The sequence below is a fragment of the Anas platyrhynchos genome, chromosome 8, assembly GCF_047663525.1.
Source record: "Anas platyrhynchos isolate ZD024472 breed Pekin duck chromosome 8, IASCAAS_PekinDuck_T2T, whole genome shotgun sequence".
NCBI classification, from domain to species: Eukaryota; Metazoa; Chordata; class Aves; order Anseriformes; family Anatidae; genus Anas; species Anas platyrhynchos.
The window spans coordinates 30,229,782-30,248,371 of record NC_092594.1 but is presented as its reverse complement, the minus strand read 5'-3'; the positions used below and the strand labels follow the sequence as shown (position 1 = coordinate 30,248,371).

General features: G+C 60.7%; 2 protein-coding genes across 3 annotated transcripts in view; one reads left to right on the top strand and one right to left on the bottom strand.

Annotated features, from left to right (window-relative positions):
* Positions 1–2,333: 2,333 nt before the first annotated feature.
* TSPAN1 (tetraspanin 1) lies at positions 2,334–6,446 on the bottom strand. The gene is made up of 8 exons (XM_038182864.2): positions 6,354–6,446; positions 6,112–6,176; positions 5,339–5,545; positions 4,948–5,022; positions 4,157–4,255; positions 3,716–3,853; positions 3,182–3,265; positions 2,334–2,964 (listed from the first exon to the last, which is right to left on the bottom strand). The coding sequence occupies exons 2-8, from the start codon at positions 6,166–6,168 to the stop codon at positions 2,911–2,913; spliced, it is 714 nt and encodes a 237-aa protein (XP_038038792.1). The 5' UTR covers positions 6,169–6,176; positions 6,354–6,446; the 3' UTR covers positions 2,334–2,910.
* A 2,415-nt stretch (positions 6,447–8,861) lies between these two features.
* PIK3R3 (phosphoinositide-3-kinase regulatory subunit 3) overlaps positions 8,862–18,590 on the top strand; it is a 58,579-nt gene continuing 48,850 nt past the window's right edge. The window contains exons 1-5 of one of the 2 annotated variants that reach the window (XM_027462786.3): positions 8,862–8,992; positions 9,645–10,213; positions 12,279–12,374; positions 12,624–12,701; positions 17,719–17,850. In XM_027462786.3, coding sequence (XP_027318587.2) covers positions 9,886–10,213; positions 12,279–12,374; positions 12,624–12,701; positions 17,719–17,850 — 634 coding nt within the window. In that variant the 5' untranslated portion in view covers positions 8,862–8,992; positions 9,645–9,885. Of the gene's footprint in view, positions 8,993–9,644; positions 10,214–12,275; positions 12,375–12,623; positions 12,702–17,718; positions 17,851–18,590 lie in introns of both variants that reach the window. The other variant, XM_072041996.1, reaches the window with a different exon arrangement.

The window sequence follows — 18,590 nt, the reverse complement described above, 5'->3', positions numbered from 1 at the left end:
CCCAGCTCCCTGCTTTTTGGCACCCTCTGCTACATAAAAAGCCCCAAAACGGAGGTGCCTGACCCAACCTGCTCCCTTTTTTTGGCTTTTTTTTGCTCCCTGTGGCAGGGCTCTGTCCCCAGGCAGGAGTCCCCGAGTGGGGCTGCCACTTCCCGTCCCCACACACAGCAAAGCCCGGCAGCAATTTAATCCCTATCTGTGCACCTCGGATCGTGGCCGTGGTGGTCATTACGCCGTATCCTGCCCAGTGCCTCGTTAACGATTAACTCGCCGGCTCTGCTATCAGCCCCGGCGTGCTACATTTCAATTATCCCTTCCACCTCCACCGCCTCCGATAGCCCGACCGCAATAAATCAGGGCACGGAGCTGCCCGAGAGCACCCGCCCCAGCCCCAGCTTCGGGGGCCCCGGGTGGGAGTCTCGGGGCTGGGGAGGAGGAGAAAGGGGACGGGGAGGAAGGTTGGCAGGTGAAAGCGTGAGCTGCCCCGCTTCCCCCCGGGGAACCCATGCCCTTCGAGGCCGTCCTCTCCTCTCCTCCCCTCTCCTCCCCAGGTTCATCCTGGCCGAGCTGTTGCGGCGCAGCGGGAGGGAACTTCCTTGTGGCAGGCACTCCTGGTGCAGGTGATGCTGGATGGGTTCGCTTTGTTTGCAGTTCACGCCCTTTATCAGCAGGAACCGTAACAGCTGCAATTTAGCCTTCTGGTGACAGTCACTGTCCCCCACAGAACGCAATTAAAAAGAGGGCGAGGAGAGCTCGTTTCCCTGTGGCCAGCCTGGGTTTCACCTTGGCAGCTCCATCCCGGGGCACGTGGGGCTGGTGGGGAACCTCCCAGGATTTTAAGGGTGCTCAGCACCCACCTCAGGGTGCCCTGGGGGTGAAAATAACCCAACCCCAGCCCCGGTGAGCTTTGGCCTCCTTCCCAAGCAGGGAGCAGCCAAGGCACACTTGTTTACCCCACCAGTCGCAGAGACCTCGAGCCCAAGGACACCGAAGCAGGGCAATAAGGAAGTTTCTGCTCCCTGTTACGTGTGCGTGGGGATTTTGGCCTTGGTCACTGATGTCACAGCTGGGTGCTGCTGGTGGAGCTGCTGAGTATTTATGGAAGCAGGCAAATCTCGTGCTGCGGGGACTGCTGGTGGTGCCAGCGGGCAGCAGGGCAAGGGATGCTGGCAGAAATCCCGCACGTTTCCCTGCCCCACATTTTCCAGGAACTTGGGGCAGGATTTAGGGCAGGACACACCTTTGGTGTCCATCCCTGCAACGGCAGTGCCAGGGCTTGCAACCCCAGGCTTCGCTCCGTGCCTCAGTTTCCCTCCATGCAGCAGGGAAAGGCACCAAGTTGTGCCCAGGGTTTTGTCATCCCCCAGCCCTGTTTGCTGGTCTGGCCTCATTCCTGCCAGAAAACCCCAAATTAAGGGGCCCAGACCTCCAGCTGGGGATGGGGTCCCCAAGCTGCCTTGAGGAACAGGCACCCCGAGCACCCCTGTGGGTGCCTGCACGGGATGGACAAAGCTGGTTTAAATGGGTACGGCTGAAAGAGGGGACAAAGCAAAGGGAAACGGGGGCCCTTCTGTTTGTGGGGTGACGTATGCAAAGCTCAAGTGTCTGCAAGAAGCATGACCACACCACCCAGAGCCACCAACACCACCAGCATCGCCCGCAGGAACCCGCGCCGATGGGCGATGCTGGCACCTCTCAAAGGGCTGGGGCAGCGCCAAGGGCTGGGCAGCTCCCACACCTTTGGGAAGGGAAAACAGGGAATAAAAACCCCCTGACGTCACCCCCGGGGTCACTGGTTTGCGGTGAGGCTGGGACCAGCACCCACCTGGCAGCAGCGTGTTCCTGGCAGCCTTTCCCCAGCTGAGTCACCCGGGGTGGGGAGCGGGTCCCGTGCCTGCCCCGCTGCCACGTGCCTGCTCCCACGGCAGGGCTTGTTGATGGCACGCACAGCCCGGGGACGGGGTCAAAGTCCCACGGGATGAAGGTGGAAAATGGAATAAAAACTCAGCTCTGGGGCTTTGCTTTCCTCGCAGCAGCCCCAGGCAGGGCCCTGGTTTGGAAGAGGCAGAGCTGCCCCTCTTTTGGGGTCACCAGAGCCCTTCTCCCCCATGGGCTCTGACGGGAACAGGGCTGGGACACAGAGATGGGTAAAATCCCCCAGCTCCCATCCTGCTTCCCCAGCAAGGTGCTGGTCAGAGCAGGAAAAGGCTCCAGCAAAGGGCAGGGCAAGGTGCAGAGGAGCCACGGAGGGAAGCGAGGTGTGGGCAGCCCCCCATGCACAGCAGGGGCTGCGGGTACACGGCTTTATTGAAGACAGCAGAAAACAGCTTACATCTGAGACAAAAAATAATAATAATTGTATTTTTCTTTACATTAGGGAGAGGGTTCTCACACTGAAATCACAGTGGGGACCTACAGGGCTGAGCTCCACACCAGGGGCAGCGACCCCATGGGACCAGCGCAGGGACCCCAGTTTGGGGGTGCAGCCACCACCGTGCTGGTTGAGGACCCAGCCCAGTCCCCGGCCAGCAAAGTTAGGCCAGGGACGGGGAGGTGGCAGCACGGGAGAGGCACCACAAGGGTTGGTCAGGGCAGGGCCAGTGCCTGCTCGGCAGCCCTGATCTTTGCCTGGGCCATATCTCCTGCTGGCATCAGCAAAACAGACCGGGTGGCTTCCCCCTCCCCTTCCCTGCCTCAAAAAAAAAAAAAATAATATCTCTATGTACAGATGCATTACGCCATATCAGTACAAAAATATACATATAAATTCTACAGATCCCAGCTCAGTAGATCAAAAGAGCTCTAAGGTCACAGTGCACCGGCCGGCATCGGGCCCAGAGAGTGGTGCGGCCGTCAGGAGCACCCCGGCACACGGAGGGGGGGGGCACGGCTTCCCGCTGCTGCCGGGGGTCACTTCTGGTCCAGGCGGCAGTACAGGTACATGGAGACGGCCATGGCTGCGATCTGGGGGGGCAAAAAGAGAGTCAGACCCACGGGTGTCCCCCCCCGGCACAGAGGCAGCCCAGTGACAGCCCCCGCCTGGCACACGCAGGGAGGAAGAGGGGGGTGTGCCTGGGGAGGAAGGCTCATAGCCACCCCGTGGCAGGTGGTGGTCCGTGGGGGCTGCACCAGCCCCTCGGCACCCCAAGTGGACCCCAAACCTGCTGCTTGGGGCACTCACCTCCAAGGCAGCGATGCCGGCAGCCACGCCACCCACCACGTCTGCGTTCGTCTTGATGTCTTCCAAAATCTGGTCAAAACAACCCTGCGGGAGCAGCAAGGCAGGTGAGGACGGGCATGGGGCTGTGATCCCACAGCCAGGGGGCATTTCCCCCAGGAGGAACATCTCCCACCCAGGGGGCATTTCCCCCAGGAGGAACATTGTGGCTCCAGCCCAGAGCTTCACGGTCATGGATATGGTTGGGGAGGGGGGACACAACTCATCCACCCCTCAGGCCAAAGCCCCACATCTCCACGGGGTGGGGAAATGAGGGAATTTGGGACCGGGCAATGGAAGGAGCTTTGTTCCTCCCCAACAGGCCACTGGGGACAAGTCAAAGCCACACAGCCCCCCGGGGACTCAGCACCCAGGGGATTGCTGTGCCAAGAGCTCAGGCTGGGGGTAAAGGCTGGGTCCTCCTCCCCGTGCCAGGATGCACCCCAAAATTGGGCGCACCCCAAAATCGGAAGGCAGGAGCTGTGTGTGTGTTCATACCTGGACTTTACTCGCTGCCGCGAGTGATTCATTGCACGGGAAAAGGCCCTTGCAGCAGGGCGGAGGGAAGGTTTTGTTCTGTTTATAAAACGGGGAGTCTTCAAAGTCTGTGTAGTTATTCAGGCCACAGCAGCGGACCTAAGGGAGAGAAAGGGGTGGTGAGAGCACCCTACAGGTCTCCCTGTGCCCATGTCCCCGACGCTCACTCCCTCCTGGAGGAAACATGGCCTGGAGCCTCCTTGCCCCGTGGAGGAGGTCACCCGGCTCAGCCCAGGAGCTTTCTCACCCCACCTCAGGACCTCTGGATCCCTCTGGAAACCCGTGAGGTGGTCACACACGCCTGGGGCCACATCCCCACCCCACACCCCCACCCGGGTTGGCACCACCAAGCCCTTGCCGAGAGCATCCTGACCCCAAACCAGGGGGGGAAGCCCAGCGCACCTCGTCCATGGTGAGGTTCCATATTTGTGTGAAATCATTGTCAGCCCCGTACTTCTCCTTCAGGACGGGAGTCACCACGGCTGTCAGGAACGTCTCTGCCTGCGGGGAGAGGCCGAGAAAACCCATCAGAGACCATCCCAGGGAGCGTCACGGAGTCGAGGGCCTGCAGTGCCCGTACCGGTCCCAAACCCATGAGGAAGAGGCCACGCAGGCCGAGCAGGGCCAGGAACACGTCACGCTGTGTCCCTTTGACCTGAGGCAGCCTGGCAGCCTCACCGACCGCGGCGTTTTGGCCCCGAGGCCGCTGTTGGTGGTGACTCAGTCGATAAGCAGCCCGGCCGGGGCGGCCAGGAATGGTGCCTGCCCTGTGGTTGACTTCTCCGGCCTCCAACCAGGCGATGTCGCAGCCTTCCTCCCCAGAGGAGCTCCCTGGTGTATAATAAACGCTTCAGTTCTCTCGGGACTGCCTCTCCTGCGTGGCTGCTGCCACCAGAGGTGTCCAGCCTCGGCTGGTTCCTCACTAAGGTGTTCAAGAGCAAGCGGTGGGCAAAACCTGTGTGATTATTCTCGTTTCTTTAGGATAATGGGATCTGTAGGGTAATGGGATCCCCGCCTTGTTGCCTGCACCTCGGGCAGCCCCGCCACCCGGCCAGGCTGTCCCACAGAGCTGGCACCAGTTTGGTGTCCCGTCCTCCCAGCCCACAGGCAGCACCCCCAGGCTCCCCTGTTTTCCTAAAGGGATCCCACGTGTCCCAAAATACCCCAGCCCAGCACCCTGCTAAGCCACTCACAAGACTCGTGTAGACCAGAACCACCACGGCAGCCGCGATTTCGGCGATGAAGATGATCAACACCACGGAGAAGAACTGGGAGGCAGAGAGGGGAGGGAGGTCAAAACGACAGCCAGTGCCACAGCCCCCCAAAACCCACCCACTCCCCAAAGGTCAAGGACCCTCACCCTGCTTCAATCCATGTCTAGTTGCCACCAGCCCTGCTCCAAGGCAGAGGCAGAACAATTTTGGGGTCCCACCATCCCCACATCTGCTTTTCCAAAGCCCACCCAGCCCTCCACAATACAGGGACACCCGAGGAGGACACCTCCACGGAGATACCCATCCCTCAGTCCTCCCCCACCAAAGACCCCACTGGATAAAGCCTGGCTCATCACGGGCCCGTCCTTACCATCATCAGGAGACATTTGCTCTCCTTCTGGGCGCCGTAGCACCCAAGGAAGCCAATGATCAACAAGATGGCACCAATGACGATGAGGAAGTAGCCAACGTTCACGACCTGCAGGACGGTGGACGAAATCCCCCCAAATATCTTCACAAAGGACTGCCCGTCCACCGTCACCCAGATGCCGACGCCCAGGAGGGCTCCGCCACCAAGCTGGGAGGAAAGAGATGGGTAAATGGGGTGCTCGGGGAAGAGCAGGGGTAAAATGACAAAAAAAATGACAAAAAATGGTTTCTGGAGGATCTCAGCATCTTGATTCTCTTCATCCAGGTGTTTTGCAGGCAGCTTCAGCCCTAGCCCACCCCGTGTGCCCTCGAGCTCCCAACCCAACCCCAAAAGGCAGCAAGAGGAGGTGGATGGAGGCCACCAGCCCCTGGGGAAGCTGCCACCATACCACCCCCCACACTCAGCCTCTCCCCCAGCCCCAGAGACCCCCACACCCAAGCCCCAGGTCGCTGCTGTTCCCCTCACAGATGGGGGGAGCCCAGCGGGTGGGACCCTGGGGCACCCAGCACCCCGCCAGGCACAGGCAAGGGACCTGTGGGGTCGATACAACAGCCACTGTCCCCTGTTCCCCCCCCCACCAAGGGCTTTGGGCACACCACAGGAGCAAGAGACCCCACAGCCCCGAGGCTCAGGGTGCACCCCAGCCCCACAGCCCAGCCTGGAGGGACCGCCGAGAGCGGGTGTCCCCGGGTGGGGACAGCCCCAGCACTTACAAATATGGCCAGGTTGAAGAGGATCATCATGACCTTGATGAACGTGAAGAACCCCATCTTGGCACCTGGAGAGAGCAGGGGGAGGCGAGCAGAGAGACGTTACCAGCAGAACCAGCCGCAACTCCCCCTTCCTTCAGGCTTTTTTTTTGGGGGTAGGAAGGACACACACAGAGCCCTCACCGGGCTCCTCCAAGTCCTGGGCCACCTCCCAGCTGTGCTTTCCCCCAAAACACCCAGCCTACCTCTGCAGTGAGCAGCTCCAGCAGCCCCAACCCAACGCCACCGCTCTGCCGCCCCCGTGCCGTCCCCAACACCCTTTAAACGGGAGCAGCCCCGGGGCCGCCCAAGCAGCAGCCCAACCCTTTGGGGCCACCCCCTGGGGGTGGCAGAGCCACCAGGTCCCTTGGGTGCTCGGTGGCTTGCTGCCCTCTGCTGCCCAAGCCACCCCGACCGGAGAGGCAGCAGCCAGAGCCCATCACCGCGGCCTCTGGGCGCTGCTGGGGAGGAGAGGGGGTGGGGAGGGGATTTGGGGTCAGAACACCCCAAAATTGCTTTGTACGGACAAGCATCGCACCCCAAAGTGGCCACTGAGGGTCTGGGGCTCTTCTGCCAATGTCTGGGGCAGGCGGCGGGGCCCCCAGAGGAGCCGGGCGCAGGGATGTGAAAGCCCCAAATCTGCGGTCTCCTGGCCCGAAACAGAAGCAGGGAGAGGAGGGCACCGGGATATGGCCACCGGAGCTGGTCTGTAAATGAAAAGCCAAAATTTGGGGTGTTTCCCACTGTTACAGTGTTTTTTTTGCTGGTGGGGACACGGCAGGAGAGGATGGTGACGACCAGAGTGGGTGCCAGCGCTGGATGTCAGCAGAGACCGGCCGTAGCCCAAAGGCTGCCAAAAAATAATGTTTTGTTTTTTTTTTTGGAATGATGCTTGGAAACAGGGATGGTTTCCCCAGAAAATCCCTTTTGCCCAGAAAGCAGGGAGCCGAGCAGAGCACGGGGGGATTCTGTGTCCCCAGATCTGACCCTTTTGGGGTCCTCCCCAGCAGAGGCACCGGGTGCTCAACACGTCCCTCCCCACGAGGGTACATTTCAGCGGGATGGAGTCATCCCCTTTGGGACGTGTGGCATGTGGGGGAGCCCTAAACCCTCCCAGGGTGTTCACCCGGATCCGGGTGCCCTAACCCGTTCCCCTCGCTGCCTGCAGCCTCAGCCCGTCCCACAGCAGCTGCCCGTCAGCCCTCCTGCCCTCTCCCATCTGGGACCTGCTGCCCCTAAATGCAAAAGAAGACCTCCATCGTATCACCCCTCTCCCCAAAACCTCCCCATCCCCTGTTCGTTGCACACAACCCCCCACCCCACAAATAATTTCGGCAGAACCCATAAATATTTGTGTGGAAGGAGGCTCACCCCCAGCCCCAGGGAAATTGCAGGGCAGCGCTGTGGCTGCACCCCGCTGCCCTAACCACATACTCTGGGGTTTGGGCGCTCCCCGTGTCACCCATCCCAACCCCACTGGGAACTTGGGGCTGGATTTTCTGGCTTGACCTCAGCAGGACGAGCCCGGTGGCATTCCTGTGTCCTTCCCAGCCCGTGGGGCTTGTGGGGCTTGATGCCACCCATGGGGACGGAGCTGGGCATGGGGACACCCCGCTGTGCCTCGGGTTCCCTTCCTGGAAAGCACAGGGTGGAAAACCCCATGCAGGGCCATGAAGGACCAGAGCAGAGGGACTCAGGGTGGTCTTGATGGGTTTTTGGGGTAGCCCCACCCAGGTGAGCCTCAGGACCGACCCCACAGCTCCAGCAGCAGCAGGGTGCCAGCACCAGGGGCAGCAGGACAGAAAAATCCCCCTGTGCCTCAGTTTCCCCATCTTTCCCAGCCCCTAGGGTTGGGAATTCCCATGCCCCCACCCCGTACTGCTCCTGGATCCAGCCGGAGGGGACGTTTTAGGTGCCATCCCAGCTGCTTTTAGGGTGCCCGACCTGCAGCAGAGGCAAGGAGCAGCCGTCGGTTCGGAGAGGTCAGTGAGAGAAGTGAGGATTTAAAAAATAAAAATAAAAATAAAATAAAATAAAATAAAATAAAATAAAATAAAATAAAATAAAATAAAATAAAATAAAATAAAATAAAATAATAAAATAAAATAAAATAAAATAAAATAAAATAAAATAAAATAAAATAAAATAAAATAAAATAAAATAAAATAAAATAAAATAATAAAATAATAAAATAAGAGACAAAGCAGCTGGAAGCAGGCTGAGCCCTGGTGCTCTTGGTGCATGCAACAACAACCATGCCGTGGCCGTGGGGTGGTGATGGGCATGGGGGTGGGTGTCCTGGGGTGGGTGCCCAGGGGGTGGGTGCCCTACAGGTGGGTGCCCAGGGGGTGGGTGCCGGGGGGGGGGGGTGCTCAAGGTCCCCAAAGGACGGGTGTCCTGGGGATGGGTGCTCAAATGAAGGGTCCCCTGGGAATGGGTGCCCAAGAGACGAATTCCCAAGGGATGGACGTCCACGGGATGGGTGCCCAAATGAGGGGCATCCCGGGAATGGGTGCCCAAGGATGGGTGCCAGTGCTTTACCCCCCCCACCCCCCCTACACACCCCCAACACTTCCCACCCCCACACCCCTCAGTGAGCCAGGTAGGGGGGGCACCGCTCCCCCATAACCTGAATCTCCGCGCGTATCTGACACCCCCCTCTCCCCCCAACCCCTCGGGCACCCCGTCCCCTCTCCCTGGGGTGCAGATAGGAGGCAGCCCCCCCTTTCCCATCCCGTTCCCCCCCCCCCGCCCCCGCCGCGCTGCGGTGCCCAGGGGCGGGAGGAGCGAGGCTGACATCACCGCCCCGCTGCTGCCGGGGCCGGCTCCGCTCCGCTCCGCTCCGGTAAGGCTGGGGCGGGGGGGGGCAAGGGGGGGCCGGGGGGGCAGGAGGACGGATGGACAGACGGACAGGAGGGCCGGGAGGGCCGGGAGGCCGTCCCCATCCATCTCCCGACCGGGGGGAGATGGGGGGTTGGAAGGGAGGGGGGGGAAAGGGGGGGGCTTTCCACGCTGTGCTGTCCCCGAGGGGTGTTTAAAAGGCTTGGAAATAAATCGAGAGACCCGTAAATTAAGAAAAAAAGGCGAGATTGAACTAAAATCCTGGACCCGGGGTGTAGGGGGAAAGTGGGAGGGGGGCACACGACACCATTCCCTGCTGTCACCTCTCCTAGGGATATTAAAATAAAATAAATATAAAAAATAAAAATAAAAATAAACCCGAAACCACTAAAATCCTATATTTTCGCTCAGCCCCGTGCCGTTTTGGGGCTGGGGGGAGGCTGCCCAGCCCGGGTGCCTGTGCTGTGAGCTCGGGGCTCCATCCCTCGCCCTACTTTCCCGACTTGCCGGCACTGTCCCGGTGCGCAGCGCCCGGTCCCTGCTGGCTCCCCGGGCTGCCACTGTCCCCGGCCGTGGGTGCCCGGGGTGGGGGACACGGGGCTGGCTGGGGTCCCGGTGGGGGCAGGGGGCTGATGCGCTGCGTTTCGCTCTGACAGAGCCCGGGGAGGCCGGTCCCCAACCCCGGCAGGATGAAGGGCAGAGAGGGAGCGGGCTGAGAAGGGGACGGCGTCTTTTTGGGGCTGGCACGGGGGTCAGCATCACCTGCTCCCCTCCACGACGCCTGAGCGAACCCCAACGGTGAATTTGGGACCGGAGGGGTCAGGAGCCACTTCTCGGAGGCAGAAGGATCTTTTCCTGCCCATCAAGCTTGGGGCAGCATCCCCTGATCCCATCGCCATGGCCTCCCCAGAGGGGCTGCAGTACCGGGCGCTCTACGAGTACCAGAAGGACCGAGAGGAGGACCTGGCGCTGAGCCCCGGGGACGTGCTGACGGTCAGTAGGGCCTCGCTGCTGGCTGCCCCCGACTACAAGGACGGGGACGAGCGCAGCCCCCAGGGCTGGCTGCACGGCCTCAACGAGCGCACCAAGGAGCGCGGAGACTTCCCCGGCACCTACGTGCAGTACCTGGGCCCCGTGCGCATCGCCGCCGCCACCGCCAAGGCCAAGCCACGACCCTTGCCCCCGCCGCCCGCCGGGACCCCCGTGCCTGCCGGACAGCCCTGGGGTGAGTATGGGGACGGGGACACCCCAAGGGTGGCGCAGAGCTCGGGTGGAGTATGGGGACAGGGACACCGCAGAGATGGGTGCGAGCGTTTGGCAAGGTTTGGTGGGGAACCCAAAACGCAGGGGGTTTTATTTCCTTGGGGGCTGTGGCGTGGTGCTGGGGGGGTGTTTTTGGTGAGGTGTCGGGGTGCCTGTGCTCTGCCGGGGGTGCTGAACTCCCTCTGCCCTCATCGTTTATATGGTGGCCAAGCGCGTTTGGGCTTGGGATCGCACTGCGGTTGCATAATGCATCCAAGCGAAAAAGGAAAGGCGAGAAAAACCCCCTTCCAGCTGGGGAGGCAAACACGACCCAGCAGCCCTGCACAAAACCGTGATCTGCTCTTCCTCTGGGATGTGACAGAGGAGAAATCACCGCTGGTGTGGGGCTGGGGAGGCAGCACCCGCTGGAAAGGGGTTCATGCCCCCAAAATGATTCAGGGCAGCAGCAAGGAGGCTGGGATGGTCGCTTCGGGGACACGGCGAGGCTGCCGGGGCTGGGAGGACAGAGACCAGCCAGCCCCAGGGTCGAGCCCCCAGCCCAGAGATCATTTTTTATAGAGGAAACCCCACTAAAAGCAGGGCCTGGGGGGCAGGGGGTGCTGCAACCCGCCGGGCACCCCCTGGTTGTGTCCCTGTGCCCCGGGTGCCCCCCATGGAGTTTCCTTATAACGAAAACCTCCAAAGTTTTTTTGGAAGAGAACCACTTATTTTATTTTTTTTTTTACTTTTTTTAAAAATCTTCCCTTGCTGTTTCCATCTCCAGGCAGAGCTTTTGAGGCTCATGCTTGTTCTGGCTGGCTCAAATCCTTATTTTTCTGCAATACCTGTGTGCTGCCCTGGGTGCCCTCAGTGCCCCCCGAGCCCTGGTGCTGCTCGGGGACCCCAAGGACCCCAAGCAGGGTGGGAGCCCAGAGCAGGGCTCTGCCCACGGTGCCCTGGGCTTTCTCCAGCCAGAGGAAGGGTTTGGCTGGCAGGAGGGAAACGCTGCCTTTCCAAGCCGTGCCCCAGAGCCAGGGCTGGCTCTGCGGGGAGGAATGGTCTTTTTTTAATTAGACGACTTCCTAAAAATGGCTTTGGGATGGAGCCGAGTGCCACTGCTGCACGAGGACTTCCCAGGAGCTCGGTGGCTGCTCAGCCCCTGCCTGGCTGTCCCACAGCATCGCCTCCCTCCAGCACCCCATCGGGACACCCAGCTCCCTGCCCGGGGCCATCTCCAGCGAAGGACTTGCAGTTATTCTCTGCAGCTGCCTCCCTGCTCCCCCAGCTGCCAGCTTCGAGGCCAAAACCCCATTTTCCTTAACCCATCAGTGCGGTGGGAGAGTTTTCCACAGGCTCCCACACGTGTGCTTTGCTTCAAACCCCACTGCAGGGCTCTCATTTCTGGGCCAGCACCATCTCTTCTCACCTCTGTTACCTTCCTGCCCAAAGTCCTTTTTTTTTTCCATTTTTTTTTTCTTTTTCCTTCCTTAAAATTGTTCAGGATTTATTGGCTTCACGGGCGAGCTCCCTGCCCTCTGGCCAGGCAGGAAAAACCGATCGCAGGGAGCGAGCTGGCTGGGCTGCAGCTGGCTTCTGTGGGAAAAAGGCACCCAGACTCATCATCGAATTTACCATTATTATTATTTTTTAATATAATTGCACCAAAACAGATCAGATAGTCACATGAAAGAGGCAGAGCAGCCCTTGACACACCAGCCTTCCCAAATGGGAAGGCTGTACCACCTAAGGACTCAATTCCTCTAGTAGTTACCAAAGAACCAAACCTTGCTGCCCAAAGCATGCTCAGACATCTCCAAAATCTTTTTGTACCAAGTGGAAAAAGTCATGTTAATTGTCTTGAAGGAAGGAAGGAAGGAAGGAAGGAAGGAAGGAAGGAAGGAAGGAAGGAAGGAAGGAAGGAAGGAAGGAAGGAAGGAAGGAAGGAAGGAAGGAAGGAAAATAAATGCTTTGGAGGGAAATACATGCACACAGCAGACCAGGATTTGGGGAATGCACTCCGAGCCCCTCTCCCTGTCTCTCCTCAGCAGGGCTCCCCGGGCAGGCAGAGCACAGCGAGCAGCCAGCACTCCCCGAGCAGGCGCTGACGACTGTGGCCAGGCTCATCGAGGCGCTGGAAAAGCAAGGTAGGGGCAGCCAGGGTGCTTGTAGGGCGCGTGTGCGACCACCCTGCCCTACCCACAGCCACCGATGCCCCTGAGCATCACCAGGGCCAAGCCGTGCACCCCGGTACCCACAGAGCTGGGGTGCACGGGGCGAGGGAACCCCCAGTGTCCATCCCTGCTTGCTTCCATCATTCCCGTGTTGGAAGGGGGATTTGGTGGGAGAGATTTGGGGCTCAGGGACTGACCCCAAATCTCCTGGCTGTTCCTCAGGGCTCGACAGCGAGGTGCTCTACACATCAGCCCCCGGTGCCCTGGGTGATGCTGAGCTGAAGCAGGCCCTGCTGGCGGGTAAGTCCCGTGCCACATCCCCCCCACATCCCCCAGTGCCCGGCTTGGAGGCGATGCTTCCACTGAGTGGGGCTGTGCCAGGGCTGGGTTACAGCTCTGACCTCATTAGGGCACTAATTACAGCTCTGTAGGACACTGCTTGCATGTGAGCCCCCCCTCCAAGCTCATCTGACCCCGCTGGGGTGCTGCTGGATACGGGTGTGGGGTTGGGATGGGTTGTGGGGTGCTGGCACCCGGTGTGGGGTTGGGGCTGCTGTGGGGGGACCCTGAACCTGCCCCGGGTGCTGCTGCCTGCAATGGGGGCAGCTCAGGGGGTGTATGGGGGCTGCAGGGCAGAGGGAGCAGCAGAGGGAAGGAAAAGCCGGTTATTATTTTTGGCTGGAGCCCTTCGCTAGAAGCTGCCTTTTTTTAGGGAGAGGGAAAAAAAAAAATAATCACTTTGCAAACCTCTCACGTCTCCGTTTGAGAAATGGGGCAGGCAGCACGTGGGTGCGATGGGGAAGAAGGAAACGTGGGGAAAAAAAAATCTCCTTTTTGAGGAGAGGGGGAAAAGGGGGGGTGGGGAGGATGCTGCTGGAAGCGGGGTGCCCCGAGGCACCCAGAGCCCGGCGGGCGGCACTACGGCTCCGGGCACGGCCCCGCAGCCCCGCCAGCTCCCGAGCCGTGTTGCTGGGGAGAAGGGCCGTGATGAAATCGCTATATTAAGCACCATGACTTCATCGCTTCCCCGCTGCAGAGTCCCTGCCGGGCGGGGGGAACGGGCTGCGGCGAGCCCCCGGCGCTCCCCGAGAGGCGGCGTTGGCACAGGGGGGGAGGCGCGGGGGTCCCCCAGCCCTGGGGGCCACGCTGTGGGTGCCAGCTCCCAGCTGGGGGGTGATGCTCAGCGGGATGCAGACGTTGCCCCCCTCCTCCCTGCAGCCTCCTGCAGGTTTTTGTAGTGTTTGGGCTGTAAAATAGCCCTGGAAATGAAAAAAAAAATAAAAATAAGGGGGGTGCCCGCAGCCACTCGGGACTGTGCGCAAGGTTGCAGGGGGCACATTTGCCCCGTGCTCCGTCCCCATGAGCTCCTCTCCTCCCACAGCAAAAGCCAAGCTGGATTTTGGGGAACAGGGAAATAGGATCTGGGGCTGGCAGAGGCTGGGAAACAAACCCTGTCTCGGCTGGGGGGGGGGAAGCAGGTCTTTGGGGTCCCTCCGGGGGTGTCGGCTTCCCGGTGAATGCCCCATTTACGCCAGGGTCTGGCAGTCGTGGAGGGAAACTGAGAAAGGGGAAGGGGCTAAAAAAGTTCGCATGTTGGTTTTCAACCCCCCAAATCTTAACGTGCGGGTGGGGGCAGGCACGTGTCCCCCACCCCCGGAGCTGCCCCATTTCTCCAACGCCTTGAAATTTGGGGTGTCCCAGCTTGGCCGGGTGCTGTGCCCACAGGAGCAGGATGGGGACAGGGGGGGTGACTTCTCTTGGGACTCAGCATTTATCTCAGAGCTGCTCCCGGGGTGCTGGAGGGGCTCAGTGCTGCTCGGGGTCCCACGTGCCCCTGTCCCTTGTCCCCCCCCCGGTGACACGCAGCAGGCGGAGGTGGATTGGAGCCGCTGTCTCCAGGCGTGCCGAGCCGTGCCGTGCCGTCTTGCCGTCCTCCCCGCTTTGATCTCCGGCCCTGGCGAGGCGCAGTCTGCCTGGAGACACGCTCACGTGCCCGGGAATTAGGTCAGGGCTCGGTGGGGATTAGCAGGAGGCGGTGGGCTCCGCGAGCTGCTGCTGGGCAGAAAGCACCGGGTCGGAGCGGGGAGCACCCCGGGGTGCCTCGTGTGTGGGTGCCCAGGGAGGGAGCGCTCCGAGTGCAGTGGCTGTGCTCCCCCATCCCCACCCCTAGGATGTCAGGAGGGATTTGGGGTCTCCAAGAGCTCATTTTTCCCCTGGCCAAGCCATAAACTGTGACTTCAGTCCCCAAGGAGAGGCGCCCCGGTGCCTGCTCCACTCTGCGCTTGTACCTGGAAATAAACCTGCGGTGGCTGGGAGGGGGCATGAGCTCATCTGTTATATTTGGTGGGGATGGAGGGAGGGTAAATTAGTGGTCTCCTGTGACTCACGCCGCGGGGCTGGGACCCACGCCTTCCCAAATTCAGCTCCAGGAACCCCTGGGAGGGGTCCCAGCCCCGGGGTGAAACCCAGCTGGGGGGAGATATGGGGCTGCTGGGGCTCAGGGCAGGGCGCAGTCCCCGGCACAGGGTGATCGCTGGGCTGGCACAGGGACATTGCGGCAGTGCTGAGTCAAAGCCAGGGAAATTCCCCAGGGAAATCCCCGCAGCGGGATGTCCAGCAGGCTCCTACACCTAATGGGGTCAGGTCTGGGGGTTGTGCAGGTTCCTGCTCCTGGGGGGCTCTGCCCACGCTGCAACGTAGGGTCTGAGGTCCTGGTCCCCTTTCCATCTCCGGGGTGCTCCAGGCGACCCACGGCCACGGGTGACCACGGTTTTTGGGGTGTTTTCCTTCTTTGTGGTCCCTCTGTCCCTGCCCTGCAGCTGGGGAGGGGACACGGAGACCTCTAGGAAGGGGCAGAAATATTCGGAGAGCCCGGGGGGAGCCGTGACTCATCCTGCAGCATCATTAGCTTCTCGCAGGGGTTATCATCTCCCTCCGGTACCCGAGCGGGGGCAGAGCCCTGCCTCGGGGTTAATTTAACCCTCCCCAGGCCACCGGCCCAGCCTCACGTTGGGGAGCACCCCGGGGAGCACCGAGGAGGGGAGCAGGGCAGGGGGATGTGACCGCATGTCCCGGAGGTTGGGGACAGCAGAGTAGAGGCTGTTTCTGTCCAACAAACCGAGGAGACCTCAGGGGAGCAGCCCCATCCAAAATTAATTGCAACCCCTCTCTGGTCTCCCCATTGCGGCACTCTCGGGGTGCTGCAAGGATGTTTTGGAGCCGTGCTTTGAAATCGGCTGCGCCTTCCCTTTGAACGCGCCTCCGAGCCTATGCAAATGAGCTAATTAGGCCATGTGGAGCCCCGGGCTGATTGCCTGGGGCCAGCACTCATTGGCATCCCCTTCCAGCACCCAACAGGCTGCGGCTGCTCTCCCCAATCCGTGCCGGCACCGTCTGACAGCTCCCCAGTGAGACCCCCGTGGCGGGCAGGGGCTGCGCCGAGCCAGGGCAGGTACAAGAAGATTTTGGGCTCGTCCCTTACCGCCCATCCTAAGGGGAAGCAGGCGTCCTCCTCGCTCATCCCCACGCTTGAAACCTCAAGCACCAGGCTCGGTACGGGGACAGGAGCAACCCCATGGCTCCCCCAGCCCTGTGAGCCCCTCCTGGGCACAAGGACAGCAGGATGTGGCCGTGGGGGCTGCCCCAGGCACCCACCCGGCATCATCCCAGGGTTTTAGCCACATTCTGGGGGTCTTCAGCCAAAACCAGGGGCTGGAGCATCTCCTGGGCCATTGATGGCCAGTTGAGGGGTCCAGCAGCTCAGCTGGGTGCTGGGAACGTGTCAGGCGAACCCTTCCCACGGGCACTTTTCCATTTCTTCTTTTTTTTTTTTTTTTTCGGATTTTTCTTTCTCTTCTCCCAGCCCCGCGGCGCTGCCTTTGCCCCGGGTCGCCTTCGGCCACGCTGGCGGCGCGGTGCCTTTTGTCACGGCGGGTTTGTGGCCGGCCCGGGTGCCTGCTCCTGAGCATGAGGTAGCGTCTCCAGCCGCTGGGTTAAAGGCTTCGCCCCGGGGATTGTTCAATCTGTTTGCTTTCCCGTCAGCCAGCCAAGGGCCGGGCACTGAAGGGAAGGCAGCGAGGTCCTGCCGGTAAGGGAACCGCCACAATTTCTTGTCCCAGAGCAGGGGGAGATGGGCACGGGCCTCGTCTGCCCGGCCACGGTGGGGACATCTTGGGGAGATGCTCTCCAAAAGCCTACCAAGGTCTGGAAGGGGGGACCCAGCTCAGGGTGCCCAAACCCAGCATGCGATGGGAGCCCAGCCTGACCCTAGGAAATGGGGTTTTTCACCACGTTGGGCTCATAACCCCACTGCCAGTCGAAATGGTTGGAGGCTCGGGGCACTTTCTGCTGGAAAATGCTGCTCCTTTGGAGACGGAGCGTGCCCCCGAATGCCCCCGATTTGGGGAAAGCTGCACGTGGGGATAAAAACGCAGAGAGGGGAGAGGCAGCGGGTGCAGAGCTGGGCACAGCCACCGCCTTGCCCCTAGATCACATCATACCCAGCCACATGGGACCTGAAACATCATCCCTCAAACCCTGCAAACTCTGCTCTTTCATTTCAATGTCCTCACTGAGAAATTCAGCTTCTATAAACGAACCGTTTCAACCGGCCTCGAATACCTTGGGATTTCCCCCCCCCAGCACACCCCCTCCGAGATTTCTCCTGCGAGGAAAATTTCAAAACACTCACTTCTGGCTCCAGCTCGCACCAGAGCCAGATTTTGAAACCTCGGGATCTTTGCAAAAGGGGACGTGTGTGTGTGTGTGTGTGTGTGTCCCGGGCTGGGACCTCCAAGACAAACTCATGAGGCAACGCCTCGGCTGAAGTCACGTCCCCATCCCGAGCTGGCCACGGGGCTCGGCAGGACCACAGGACACATTCCTCCGAGTGCTGGCCCCGTTTTGGGATGATCTCAGCCCTCCTCACGTGCTTTGCCCCGTTGCTCAACCCCACAGCATCCTCGCCGCCTGCTGGGCATCTGCGATTTGGGGCTGGGGGAGGCGATGGCGCTTTGGGTACATTCGTGGTGTTTTGGGATCGCTGGGGTGTTGTGTTTGTGGCCTCCTGGTGGGGCGTATTTCTTTGGGGTCGTGGTAGAAGGGAGGATGAGTGCTGGAGGATGAGTGTTGGAGGATGCCAGTGCCAGGTGTTGTCCATACAGTGACCCTGGGCACCCCAACCCCAAAGCTGGTGGCGATGGGACAGGAACGGTGGCACCAGGAGCACGGAGGGCAGCAGGGCACGGGCAGGGAAATCCCCCCACGCCCTGAGGAAGGATGTGCAGCGGGCTCAGGGCTCCCTCTGGGTTTCTTGCAGACCCCTCGGCCGTGGACATGGACCTGCTCGATGCCCAGACGCTGGCCGAGGCCCTGAGGTGGTACCTGCAGGAGCTGCCAGCCCCCCTCATCCCCCCTGCTGTCTGCACCGACCTGCTCCACATGGCTCAAGGTAAGCACGGACGGGGTCTCCCCGTGTTTTGTGGGGTGGAGGAGTTTTGGGAAGCCCCTGCGAGGAAAAATCCCAATATCTCCAGCTCCTGTCCCCATCCCCTGGGGATGCTGCCCTAGGGGTAGCTTTTGGCTTTGTATGGCCAGGGAAAATTCGTTGCTTTTTCAGCTGGAAGTGCCTTTAGGGCCCCGCAAGCTTTTCAGCCTCTCCTGCAGACAGATGGGACTGCCGAGTTCATGGCTTTAGCTGAATTTTGTCGGCGAGGTGGCACACCTGGGGCTCACGGCCAGCAGCAGACGGGGTCCCCGGGTCCAAAAGGAATAAAGCACATTGCCACGAGGTCTCCCACCTGGTCAGACCCTCTCCTTCCTCCCCAATTGCCTTTGAAATCAGATTTCCCCCTCTGACACCAGCTCTCCCTGGCTGCTGTGCCTGCCGTCCCCTTGGAGAGGGCCACGGGGACAGCTCGGGGTGAGGAAGAGGAGGCACCCGCAGCAGAAATCCCCCTGGGCTGGGGGCACCAGGCCGCCGCCTTCCCCTTCCCCGTCGGAGAGGAGAAATCAAAGGCTGCCTCCCTTCCAAGGATAAAAACGCAATTAGGAAGCAATTAGCCGGGTTGCCTCGTTAAGCAGCTTCAAAGGGAAGCGCCTTCCCCCTGCAGCCCAGGCCGCTCGCTGCTGCGATGAACAGAGGCAGAACCACCAGGGCTTTAAAAAAAAATAATAATAATTTTAAAAACA